General features: G+C 39.0%; 1 protein-coding gene across 1 annotated transcript in view; it reads left to right on the forward strand.

Moving 5' to 3' along the window:
• Positions 1–13,414, forward strand: part of URB2 (URB2 ribosome biogenesis homolog) — a 48,846-nt gene that overhangs the window by 1,061 nt on the left and 34,371 nt on the right. The window contains 3 exon segments of the mRNA XM_044005186.1: positions 112–254; positions 2,287–2,463; positions 5,318–8,642. Coding sequence (XP_043861121.1) covers positions 129–254; positions 2,287–2,463; positions 5,318–8,642 — 3,628 coding nt within the window. The 5' untranslated portion in view covers positions 112–128.

Genomic DNA, 13,414 nt, shown 5'->3' on the forward strand with positions numbered 1-13,414 from the left:
ACCTGGATAGAATATTGAACATAGATGCAATTAATAACATTGTCTTTTATTGTCATTTTAGTGCTTGTTAGGTTTGTCCTTAATATTTTTCCCTAACATTTCTTATTACAGAGAGAGTACTTGTCATAATGGCTGCTATTTATTCTGGTATATCGCTTAAACTGAAAAGTAGCAAAACTGCTTGGGAAGACAAACTGAAATTAGCTCACTTTGCATGGATTTCCCATCAGTGTTTTCTTCCAAATAAAGAACAAGTAAGTCTAAACTCAGGTCTTTAAAAAGATTTTTTTTGGGGGGGGTGGTATCAGTTGTGTCACTTGTTTATGTTATTTATACCTTAACTTTGAATTATTGCAGACCAAAATTTTGTCAGTAATATAAAGTCTTAGAATTGCCTGGACACTGAAAAGTTAAATGACTTTCTACGAGTCACAGCCTAGAGAGAGAGAGAGAGAAAACTTGAATCCAGATCTTCCTGATCTTTGTCATGTTGACACTTGTGGTAATTAAGATGTAGATGAACAGGACATAGAAGGCATTTCCTTAAGGTCATAGAGAATATGATAATAGAATCTAGGTTACTTTGATTATGGAACTTTTTCTGCTATTAATTGTACCTCCTTAGTAATAGTAATAATAATTTATTTGTATAGTACTTTAAAGTTTACAAAATTTAAAAATATGTCTCATATTCCTACTTTATGCTCACAAAAATCTTTTGAATAAGCTTACTAGTTGTTGTGACTGTTGTAAAGATGTGGAAATTGAGGTATAGAGAAGTTGTGAGTTATAGAGGATGGAATAGTACCAGATGCTTCACTGTTACATGTTCTTGGAAAGTAACTTAATTGCCCTGGGCCTAACTTTCCTCATCTATAAAATGGAGATAATAATTGTACCTACCTCACAGGGTTGTTGTGAGGATCAAAAGAGATAATACATGCAAAGTGCTTTGCAAACCTTAAATATAAATGTGAGCTGTTGTTATTATTATGCATTATGATAGAAAATTTTGATTTTTTTCATTCTGATATATTTGGGTTGACCATTGATCTAGAACAAGGGCATTTCTCTTTCTGGTTTTTATACACCTCATTTAGGAAGTTGTATTTGTCATTAGGTTCTTAGGAAACACTGAAGGTCCTCAGGCTAAGAGGTTATACCATGTGTAACAACTTGGAAAGGTCGATCAAAAGATAGTTCTACCAAGAGGAAAAATATTTATGATGATCAGCTATATTTTTGAAGTTTTAAGCTGCTTACAGCTTCTAGTTATTAATAAAAATATTGTCATTAATATATAAACGATACTCCTTATCCACTATCAATAAACCCCTTACATATTAATATAATTAACATTTGATACCAAATGAGTTTTTTTTAAAACAAAAAGATTAAATTGAAGAGTGGTGGTGCTTTACATATTTTTGCAAATCCCTTTAATATCTGTTTGAATAGAAGCCAGCAAGATTCTCATATCTGCTTCTGCATTCAATCTGTTGCAGTGTTCCTTTAGAGAAATATATGAAGAAAACCTGGCCTCACACAGATTTATAGTCAGAAAAGAGAGGCATCTATTAGACAAATAACCTTTTAGTATTATTATGAAAGTAGTTTTGATGTCATGGCCATACTTTGAGAACCCCTGATCTTGAGTAATGTTATGTGTATAGGTCCTAAGTAGTCATCACGTAATGATTAATCTCTCATTCCTTTACCTTAAGTAACATTGAAATAAAATCATTAGCAAATAGGGAAAGATGGAGAACTGTTCCCTGTTCCAGTAATTGTCTTCAGCACCCATCTCTATTTATCTATTCCTGACATTTATAATCTCATTAGTAATGTTCCTATAGCTTTTGTCAGTGGTGAATAAATCTGTTATTATAGGCAAAGTTTGTTTTGCCTGTATCTGCCTTCCAATATAACAATTCACTGCAACTACTCTTGTGTATTTGAAATGAAATGTAATTTAAAGACAAAAAATGTAAGGGCTTCAGCAGTATTTATCCCCTCAGCTCTCAATGAAGGAGAAAAAATTTCAGAGGGATTTTTTTCTTTTGATTGTTATCTTTTTAGAAAGATAAATTAAAGTTTATAGTTATCTCATGATGCTGTTATTGTTGAGTTCTGAAAAGTGGATTTTCTATGACATAAATTTGAAACTAAAAGTTGATTTTTTAAAACCCCAAATTTCTTTAATTTTGTTTTAAGTGCTACATATCATCATTTTCCCCCTAAGTGAAATACAATTATTTTCACAAAATTAACTCTTTTAAAATGTAGGTATTACTTGACTGGGCAAGACACAGTCTGGTTACATATTACAAGAAGAAACTTGAACTGACGGAGGACGTTGTTGAAAGACTTTGGATCTACCTGGATAACATCCTGCACAGCAGAAAATTACAGAATCTCATCAAGAATGGAAAGACAGTAAACCTCCATTTTTCACTAGCCAAGGTAACTCATGTTATCCCACAAATGATCTGTATTTTCCCCAGCACCCAGTTGCTAATATCTCACTTCTCAGAGTAGTGGGAAATGATTTACTGTTTGAAAAGTCAATCAGAAAGCATTTATTAAGTATTTAAAATATCAGAGACTGCAAAACTAAACTAAGCTCTGGGGATACAGAGAAAGGGAGAAACAGCCCTTCCTCACCAGCAGTTTACATTCTAATGGGGGAGACAACTTGTAAAAAAATAAATAGATACATGCAAGATACAAAGTAGATAGAAGGTAAAAGATGATTCACTGGATTGGGATTCTCATAGACTGTTCAAGTTGAAGAAGTTTAGCCATAACGTCATCTAGTCATCTCTTCTTTATAAAGAAGGAAACTAAAGTCCATTGAGATATAATGACTTGCATGAGGTAGCCACTAGTGCACAGAGTGCCAGGCCTGGAGCCAGAATGACTTGAATTCAAATCCAGCCTCAAACACTAACTGTATGACTCTGAGCAAGTCACACAACTGTTGCCTCCTTTAGTTTCCTCATCTGTAGAATGGGGATAATAATAGCACCTACCTCCTAATGTTGTTGTGAGGATAAACTGAGATAATTGTAAAACACTTAGCAAAGCTTAAAGTGCTAAAATGCAGTAGTGGTGGTGGTGGTGGTGGTAGTAGTAGTAGTAGTAGTAATTGCTGTTAAGAAACCCAACTATTTAATGGCAAAGCTGCGACTGTAACCCAGCTCTTTTGGCCTCATGTTCAGTATTTTGTCCATGCTTCTTTCCTTTTGACTCATTATTCAACTTCAAGCTTGAATACTTCATTTCTTTCTACCAGTATAATGAGCATGATACCTCTATACACTACTGCCAAACTGCAATCTGTATAAACTTTTTCAGGTCATTAAGAGATCTGTTTAGTTCTCAGATGTATTCAGCTAGATTATATTTCCCTCCTACTTCTCTGTGCCACCAGTTTGTTTCATAGAGAACCAATTTCTTTCTGTTGTTGGACTCTGCTGGGGGCAGGACCACTATTTTCCAATAATTAGGGAAACCTGTGGATTGTGTAGTTAGGGAACAGTAGAAGCTGAAGATAGCAGGAAATTATATCAAATCCTAAGACTGAGGAAAAGAGAAGTTGGGAAAGGCCTGCCTAACTGGTCTCTTAATATAGTGACAGTGGGATGATAATCTCTAAGGGACTGAGATAGATGGATGAATCACTTGCCCATCAGAGTTCAAGGTTGATGGAATGTGCAGAGAGTGTAGGAATTACTACTTTCCCATATTCCATCCACTTCTTAGATGTTAAAGTTCCATACTGAGCTGCATAGTGGCAGTGCTAATTCAGCCTTGCTGTCTCCTGCTAATTTAGCCATCCAGGGACCAATATACCTCATGTCACCAATTCAGGGACCTATATACCTGGTGTCAAAAATTATTCAGTATTTCCAGGTGCAAATTGGAACGGAAATCTATTTCCTGATGTAATTTTTTTTTTTTAGTGAGGCAATTGGGGTTAAATGACTTGCCCAGGGTCACACAGCTAGTAAGTGTTAAGTGTCTGAGGCCGGATTTGAACTCAGGTACTCCTGATTCCAGGGCCAGTGCTCTATCCACTGCGCCACCTAGCTGCCCTCATGATGTAATTTTAATTGATTTTTATAGATAAGTGACTGAAATTTGAATATGGGAAGATGTGATGAATTCATTGTCCAGAATTGGGGAATATGTAAGCAGGGGGCTCTTTTGTGAACCAAAGCATGATCTTTTTGCATACTGGCCAAAACAAATGCAAAATGAAATGTTGTTTTGCTAATATCAGAAGCATAAGTTAACTTATGTTGTCGTTTGTCCTTTGTTCTTGAAGAGGACCATGACATCAGGGTGATGTCATGACTTGTAGTGAATTGGATTTAAGTGAGAGAGGGTTGTGCAAGGTCACCAACCTCACTCTCTCCTCCAGAGCCATCTAGGTCCAGTGGCAAGATATATATCAGGACAACTAGAGATGATCTTGGATGTGGGGTTAATTGACTTGCCTAGGGTAACATAGCTAGTCGTGGTAAAAAAATGAAAGTTTTTAACAATCGGTTAGCGATAATGGAAAGACGCCAGTTTTTGAAGGACCACACTTTGGGGAGGAGACCGTGACGAACAGCTGTGCATGGGCTACCCACACCAGACTGGCTGCTAATGCTGACTGAAGTGCGACTCGGCCCAGTTCGCAGTAACAGCACGTGCTTGACGCGGCTCTCAGCTTCAGAGGTGGTCTTGGGTTTTTGGTGAGTTTTATAGGGAATATAGACTAATCTTAGATTTAAGACTATTTGTTTTGCATTTCTACTTTCCTGTCTCTCTAATCAACATCACCTTGTAATTTCCAAACAATAAAAGCTCTAACTAGAGATCAGAGGTTTCTTCTACTTACTAGTCTGGGAGATAAATAAGGGAAAAATTAAAAGGGGAGGTTAATACTCTAGTATCCAATTTTAAATCTCACATAGTAAGTGTCTGAGGTGAGATTTGAATTCAGGTCCTCCCAACTTCAAGGCCAATACTCTCTCTATCCACTGTGCTACCAGATTAATTTGTAGGGATTCCCTGGAGTAACTTTTGGGCATTGTAATGAGAAAAAATTCCCCACCCTTATTTTATACTTTGGTTTAACAACAGTGTTATATTCAGTTTAGATGTGATCTTTAAAAATGTTTTAAATACAAGGTCTAGTCCCCAGTGTAAAATGAGTTAGGTGGTTGTCAGGATGGCTTTATGTCTTCCTCATGTTGTATTTCCATGACTCTGGGGGCAGTGCCAGTGTTTTATTATTATCATCATTATTTTTTTTAATTTTCAGATCATAAATGAAAGAATAGCTGAGTTTTCTGCTTCTGATGCTCAAAGAAATGTGTGTGCTGTGCTGAGCTGCTGCCAAGGCATTCTCTCAACACCTGCTCTTGCCATCATCTACACAGCCAAGCATGAGCTGATGCTGGAATTACTAACTGAGCTGTGCTGGCTAGCATGTCGACATCCAGAAGGAACCTTTATATCCCAGTTGTTTGAAGTTCTCCACTTGGCCTTTAGTCAGTATATTCTGATCCAGCGTCAACAGGTCAATCCAAACCGTGTGTTTGGGGAAGTGATTGGGCACTTATTCCAGCCATGCCTTGTCTTAAGGCACTTGCTTTCTGTTGGTATGTGGGCACAATGTGACCAAGGTCGTGTGCGGCAGTATCTGAGCAGGGAAGTTCGGAATCAGATTGAGTTGGTCATTCAAGGTGGAATCTTTCAGCCAGAATTGTTGTCCTCTTACAAAGAAGAGCTCCTATTGAAAGAGCAAGCAAAGGACAAGAAGAAAGAGGGTATTAAAAATATCCTGACGCCAACCAACACCATGATCAACAAAATAGTTGATGTGGGCTCTTGTGAACCATCTCTCCATGTAACTGTTGTGGCTAACTCGGTGGCTTTGCTCTATAAACTTTTTCTGGATGCTTACTCTAAGGAAGAAAATCAACTCATTTGTTTCCATTTACTCTCCAAGCTCTTTGGCTGCCTGAGGATTTCATGCCTTCCAGAGGAGGAGATAGAAGCCCTCTCTCTATCAGACTGGACTAATGAGCTTTTGGTTGTGGAACAGCTCCTGAATTTGGTAGCTAACAACAATATCTACAATGTGGCTGCTGACCGGATCCGGCACAAGGAGATCCAGTTCCAGTTTTATCGCCAACTTGCTCAGCTCCTGATAAAACATTCACAGGCCTCTGTGCCAGCATGGTTCCGGTGTCTCAAGACTTTGATCTCCTTGAACCATCTGATTGTGGAGCCAGATCTGGATGACCTAGTTGCTTCAGCCTGGATCGATGCAGAAGTAACTGAGCCTCGAACCAAGAAATCTCAGGAAGCCCTTATCAATGCACTTTTCCAGACATATGCCAAACTCAGACAGGTGCCTCGGTTGTTTGAAGAAGTTTTGGGAGTGATCTGTCGGCCAGCTGCTGAGCATCTGAGGCAACCTGTTTTGACTTTGAACCTGGTAATAGTGCTTCGGGATTGTCTTGTGGAGTTGCCTCCAAATCAGATCCTGGATACTTGGTCCCTTCTGCTAGAGAAATGCCAGGCATTAGTACTGCCTTATGTGAAGGGTGATTCTGACATGGCCCTCAAGTTGCTGTCCCTGAGTTTATTGCTCCATGGCATCTTGTTTAGCATGAGATGTTTGGATAGTGGCACTCCACTGCCTGTGGTCAAGAGCACTCATCGGTTAATGGAGAAAATGCTTCAAGAGGTCATTCAACCTATGTTTGACCTTCTAAACAATTACCAGATCCAGGCTTCAAAGCTTGATCTGTGGCTAGAGAAGGTCAGGGATTCTGCACTCCTGTTGTCCTATACATGGGCAGAAATTGACACAATGCTGAGTTTGAACTGCAGGCAATACGTCCCTGTAGTGGGGGCTGTTACAGACATTTCCTCTGAGAGCTTGAGCCTCTCTTCATTCCTTGCAGGTATCAATATGAAACAGTGGGAAAAGGTACAAGAACTTACAAATCATTTTGCCTTCACTAGCAGGTATTGCTTAGAATTGCTATATGTGCAGAAAATGAAAAGGACTTTAATGCAAATGAGTTTCCAGTCTGATAGAGACCTCCAAACTTTAAGGGATGATGCTGCCTTTATTCTCCGTTCTGGCAAGAAAAGCATGAGAGGAGGGGAGATAACTATGTGGAATCACCAGATAGGCACTTTGAGTGCTTCCTCTTACCCAGTTGCACATTGGCACTTGATTGTGTCAAATCTTACAATTCTTATTTCCTATCTCTCTTCAGATGATGTGAGCTATATAGCCAACGTACTGCTTAAGACTTTGCCCACCACTAAAACCCAGGAAGGCTCACCAGATGAAGAATCATCTATCACAATTGCACAGGTGTCCCAAGCTTTGTTTCACAGTCCCCTTTTTCCAGAAATGCAATCCCTCCACTCTGCTTTCTTAAGCTGTGTAATTGAGAGATGCACTAAGGTTTTGTTTTCTGGCAACCATAATGACAAGAAACTCCTAAGTCAACAGCTACCCTGGCTTTTTGAAAAGGATCACATAGTTATAACACAGTGGGAAATCAAATCTGAAAAAGATGGACCTGAACCTTTGGAATCAAAGGAAGAAGTTGCTCAGAACTTGCTGAAATTAGCAAAGACAGACATCCCCATTACTTTGAAGGGAGACCAACTAGAAAGAATTGTGGATATACTGGAATTTTTTTCTGTTTTGAAACTGGACTCTCTCTTGCCATCACATCATGTACATTGTTTTCTTCTGTTACTATCCATGGCAACCAACACCAAAGCTGATGGCTCTTGCTTCTCAGCATGGAATCTCAAATTTCTAAAGACTTGTTACCAGCTTCTTGATTACTTGCAAAGGGGAAAAAGTGCCCGTTTAATGTTTAAGATCATGTATGCGAGTGATTTATTTGAGGTCATATTGACTTCACTGTTTAATGTGAGCAAGAGATTTCTCATTGACGTGGATACACCTTCCTGGTTGGAATTCCTCCAGGTTGTAGGGACGTTCTTAGGACATTTTTTTGAGGTGACCATCCAGTTGAAGCTGAGTCTAGTCCTCAATTTTGAAAAAATCTTATCATTTCTCTCAAATTGCACAATATACAAGGAAACAACTTCAGGCAAACAGTTGGAAAGCCGACACTCCCCAAGCAGACAACTTCTTTTGGTGTCTTTAAGCAAATTGTGCCAAATTGTGAGTTGTTATGCCGAGCAGAAGAAGTTCTCCAGTAGACTGCCTGATTTGTTGCAGCAAGCCATCCTTCACACTGGAGTATTTATCCAGCTTTGCTCAGAGAACAAAGACTGGCTCCTTCCTTCGGTCTTCATTTCGTCTGTTATTACACTCCTTGAAATTGAACTGAGCCATCAGCCCAGGGCCAGTGATGCAGCATGTTCAGAACCCAAAGACAGCATGCTGCTTTCCCATACTTCTCTGTATAGGAAGGTTTATTCTTGGATATTGACAGAATTGCCAAGTCTGGCAACAAGTGACCAGTCATTCAAGTTAGCCTTGCAGTTCTTGACACTCTTCTCTTCAACTCCAGAGTTACATCCTTGCAAGGAAACAGTTTTTATTTCCATATTTCATTCCATAAAAAGAGTATTTGCTGGTATGTTGCTTTTTTTCTTTAACCAATTTTGTATTGTGTATTATGAATTATTGGGGGAAAATGCTTCAGGGGCTTTTGCAATTTTGAAGTCTACTGCTCTCTTTTTTCCCTTAATGGCCACCCACCCATGGTTAAACTGGATGAACCAACTCCAATTGTCCATTTCACTAGTGATAATGGATCTTTCTTTTCTCAGACTCTTCTGAGAAAAGACTAGTCTGTGTCATTCTTTTTTTAATACAGTCATACTTTGTATAAGGTTGTTCTTACCAGTGACCTTTTTGTAGAGAGAAACCATTGTGTGGTAGAGAGAACTTTTGAGTTGGAAGTAGGAGACCATGGTTCCACTTGAGGGCTCAACACTTACTAGATATGTGACCCCAAGCCAGGTTAAGCCTCTCTTCCCATCAGTTTTCCTGTCTGCAAAAGTGGTCTTAGTGCTAGCATTATCTACTTTGAATCCTCCTTGTGAGGCAAATGTTTTGTAAACCTGCAAACAATAGAAATGTAAATTCTTACTACTTATAACAAAATCTAGCCATAGTCATGAAACTCTACTATAATATCATTTGGCCAGTCACCTATTTTTAATGTTATTCCAAGGAAACAACCTTCCCCTATCTCAGAATAATGCTTTTAAATGCATAAAATAAAAAACATAGAATTACAAAGGAAACTAATTAGTGAAATGTGATTATGATAAATTTTTTTTAAAAGTTAATGAATCGCAGGTTACTAATCCCTGAATTAGAAGTATCATCTAGGATATGCCAGCATTATCATTTGTTTTTGTTTTAGAGCTTCTGGGCTGTTAAAAAAAATTATATTTTATTAAAATTTTTTTTTATTTTAAATTTACATGAAAAAATCATTTTCAACACTTGTTTTCATAAGTTTTTTTGTTCCAAATTTTTCTCCCCCTCTCCCTTCCCTCCCCCCTCCCCATAACAGAAAGCAATCTGATATAGGCTATATGTGTACAATCACATTAAACACATTTCTTCATTAGTCATGTTGTGAAAGAAGAATCAGAACAAAAGGGAAAAACCTTGAAATAGAAAAAAAACAACAACAAAAAAGTAGAAACAGTAGGGTTCAGGGGGCAGCTAGGTGTCACAGTGGATAAAGCACTGGCCCTGGATTCAGGAGGACCTGAGTTCAAATCTGGACTCAGACACTTGACACTTACTAGCTATGTGACCCTGGACAAGTCAGTTAACCTTCATTGCCCCACAAAAAAAAAAAAAAAGGAAAGAAACAGTCCACTTCAGTCTGCATTCAGAATCCACAGTTCTTTTTTCTGGATGTGGAGAACAAAAAATGACATTTTATAGGATAGAGGAACCTCATAAGGGATTCTTAAGGTTTTTAACCACCAGTCTGTTGTGACTTATTAGGCAATCTAATAACTAATAATTGTTGATAGGGAGTAATTTACCTACAGATGAGGAATAAACAATAACTTGTATTTAGCTATTTATACCATCTCTTAGAGTCCATGATTTTTGAGGCAGAGGGTGGGGCAGATCAGTTCATTAATCTAATGTAGTTCTTAAAATAAAGGTACAGATTTCTTTCTCCCAGTTGACAAAATCATAGCCTGTGAGGAGATGATATAGCTTTTTTGATTTCTCTATTGGTGGATACAAGGCTTTGCTTCAAGTTCAAGGCAGGACTGTATTAACAAATGAATGTTGCAGTCTAGAAAGTGAAGCCACCTGGACTGTCTAGGACCAAAGCCAGAGTTGGAGTGCTATGGCCTGAATAGCACTAGTATTGTCCCAGGCTTCAAAAGCCTCTGTACCTCCAGTTCAGTTGTAAGTTAATTTAAAAGGCTTTGATATCTCTTTGCTGTGTCCTGTTATATCAGTTACTCTAGGAAAGACATTCATCTTCTAATAGAGCTAAAATTTGGTCCTTTGTTAAGGCCAGTGATAGAGATCTGAAATGGATTGCTTTGTTAGAATAGTATCTGAAGTACTGCTTCCTCTGCCCCTTTGTTAAATGCAGAGCCTTATCCTTGCCATTTTTTCAGCCTTACCCTCACAATTCCTTGGACTTGATGGTACTCAAAACTCTTGATTCAGCTGCTAAAAAAGCTAATGTGATCTTAAGCTCCATTAGTGTGTCTAGATCAAGGGAGATTATTGTTCCAGTGAACTGTCTGCTATTTAAATCTCATGTTGAGTATTTCATTTAGTTCTAGGCACCATTGTTAAGTGGGATATTGACAAACTGGAATGGGAGTCCAAATAGCAGTGTGGTCAGGAAAGTGGTGGGCCTGGAAATCATGTCAGGAGGAAATGCTTAGCCTGGAGTAGAATCAAAATGTGATCACAGTCTGCAGAAATTTGGAGGGCTATCATCTGAAAAAGAGTTAGTCTTGTGCAGCTGCATGGAATTGGACCATATGAATGTGGATCTTGAGCTGGAAAGGACCTCAGAAGCCAACTAAACCAGCTAGTCCAACACTCTCTTTTTACAGATGAGGAAACTGAGGCTCAGGCACAGCTACAGGGAGTATCAGAGGTGATACTTAAACTCAAATCCCCTGACTCCATAGTCAGTGCTCTTACCATAGCACTAACAGGAGGCTGATTTCAGTTTGTGTTTAGTGGGCAGTTGGATTGAGTAACCTTCCCATTTCCTTCCAACATGAAGCTTGCAGGATTATTTTTGCATTTTGATACTATCTTTTTTACTTTTTTAGGGGGGAGACGGATGGGGCAATGAGGGTTAAGTGACTTGCCAAAGGTCACACAGCTAGTAAGTATCAAGTGTCTGAGGCTGGATTTGAACTCAGGTCCTCCTGAATTCAGGGCCGGTACTTTATCCACTCCACCACCTCTACCTGCCCCCTGCATTTTTTTTTTGGTGAGGCAATTGGGGTTAAGTGACTTGCCCAGGGTCACACAGCTAGTAAGTGTCAAATGTCTGAGGCCAGATTTGAATTCAGGTACTCCTGACTCCAGGACCAGTGCTCTATCCACTGCACCACCTAGCTGCCCCTGCCCCCTGCGTTTTGATACTTTCAACTCTACTTTTAACATCTTAAATTAGTTCACATGTTCAGAAGAAAATGATAGTCATTCCCTAAAAAGTGGTGCAGGATCCTCAAATTATACTTAGTATAAAAAAATAAGTTATACCATGAATTTTCAAATAATTAAAAATGCTTTATTTTTTTCTTTTGTTTTTCTTTTTTCCTTTTTTATAATCTTTGGATGCTGGTTCTCTGTGTATGTGTGTGTGTCTGTGTTTGTCTCTTGAAAGTATGATTTGAGGAGCAGTTGGAGTATCTGGATGTGGTTTTGAGTGATTGAGTTTAGACTTTTAAATAGTAGTGTGGATACCTTCCCAATCTGTGAAAATATGAAGGCTGTTTTATCTTTTGAATTTTCTGTAAAGTTGCTTCAAATACACCAAGAAAAAAAATGAACCAATAGAGTTCTTTAAAAAAAAAATCCAGTAGATTGTATCCTCATTGTAGACTAAGTATCACTTCTGCAGTGTGGTCCTAACTGACCAAGCATGTAACCTTCTACACCTCAGTTTTCTCATCTGCAAAATGGAAGGAAGGAGGGAATGGGCACAATAATCTTAAAGATCCTGTCTAAGTAGTAGTCTGATCTGTTTTTTCCAGTGCCCACATATGAAATGCCAACAGAATGAAAGAAGGCAAACAGCCTTGATTTCCTTGCCCCATTTCTGGTAGCCAGTACTGATCTAGCTTCAGTAAAGTTCTTGAGAGGGCTGAGCCTATGGGTCAGCACAGGGGAGAATTGTCATGTGAATCTGAACCAATGTTATCTCCTTAGGCTTCTTTAGAATGGCATTAGTCCAGTTCTTTAAATCAAACGTCTAATAGGCCTAACTTAGTCTAGAAACTCTCCCCAACCCTGTTTCTAGAGGGGATGTTCTGTGTCAGGCAAAGCAAAATTTGTTGTTGTTGTTGAGTTGTTTCAGTAGTGTCTGACTCTTTGTGACTCCATTTGGGCTTTTCTTGGCAGAGGTACTGGAGTGGTTTGCTATTTCCTTCTCCAGCTCGTTTGACAGATGAGGAAACTGAGGTAATCAGGGTTAAGTGACTAGCCCAGGGTCACATAGCTAGTAAGTGCCTGAGGCCCAATTTGAACTCAGGTTTTCCTGACTCCATGCCTGGCACCTAGCTACCCCAAAAATGTAAAGTAAAAAAGTTATTTTCTCCACAGCAAGCCTGGGAGGTAGGTGCTAGTACTATTATTATCTCCATTTAACAGATTAGGAAATGAGGGCAAACAGAGGGCCCAGAGTCACACAGCTAATAAATGTCCAAGTATAGATTTGAACTAAGGTCTTCTAACTCCAGGCCCAGCACTGTATCCACTGTGCCATCTAGTGCCCAGGCCCCTATGCTTGGTCAGACCCCCCAACCTCCCTGCCCCCACCCCTGCCCCTGCCCCTTTAAACTTTCCCTCTTCACTACTTACTGTAAGACTGAGAGGCCACATGGTTTTTTGAAATATCCCTGTCTTTGGTTCAGAAGATCTGTCACTCTCTGATCACATTGTCATAGACAAGTGACTTAATCTCATTTTGACTTAGTTTCCTAATGTCAAATGAGGACCCTGGAATATGTATCTCTTAGGGTCATTCTAGCTTTAAAATTGGGGTTTTAATATGTTCAGAGCTCAGCCTTTCAAGAAGGGGGTGTCACTATCCTGTGATTTCAGGGGCCCCCAAAGGGTCACCTGCTCCAAAAGTTTGTTTTTCTGCCTGCTTTATTTTATTTA

Source organism: Dromiciops gliroides, chromosome 4 (assembly GCF_019393635.1).
Source record: "Dromiciops gliroides isolate mDroGli1 chromosome 4, mDroGli1.pri, whole genome shotgun sequence".
In the NCBI taxonomy this organism is placed as follows: Eukaryota; Metazoa; Chordata; class Mammalia; order Microbiotheria; family Microbiotheriidae; genus Dromiciops; species Dromiciops gliroides.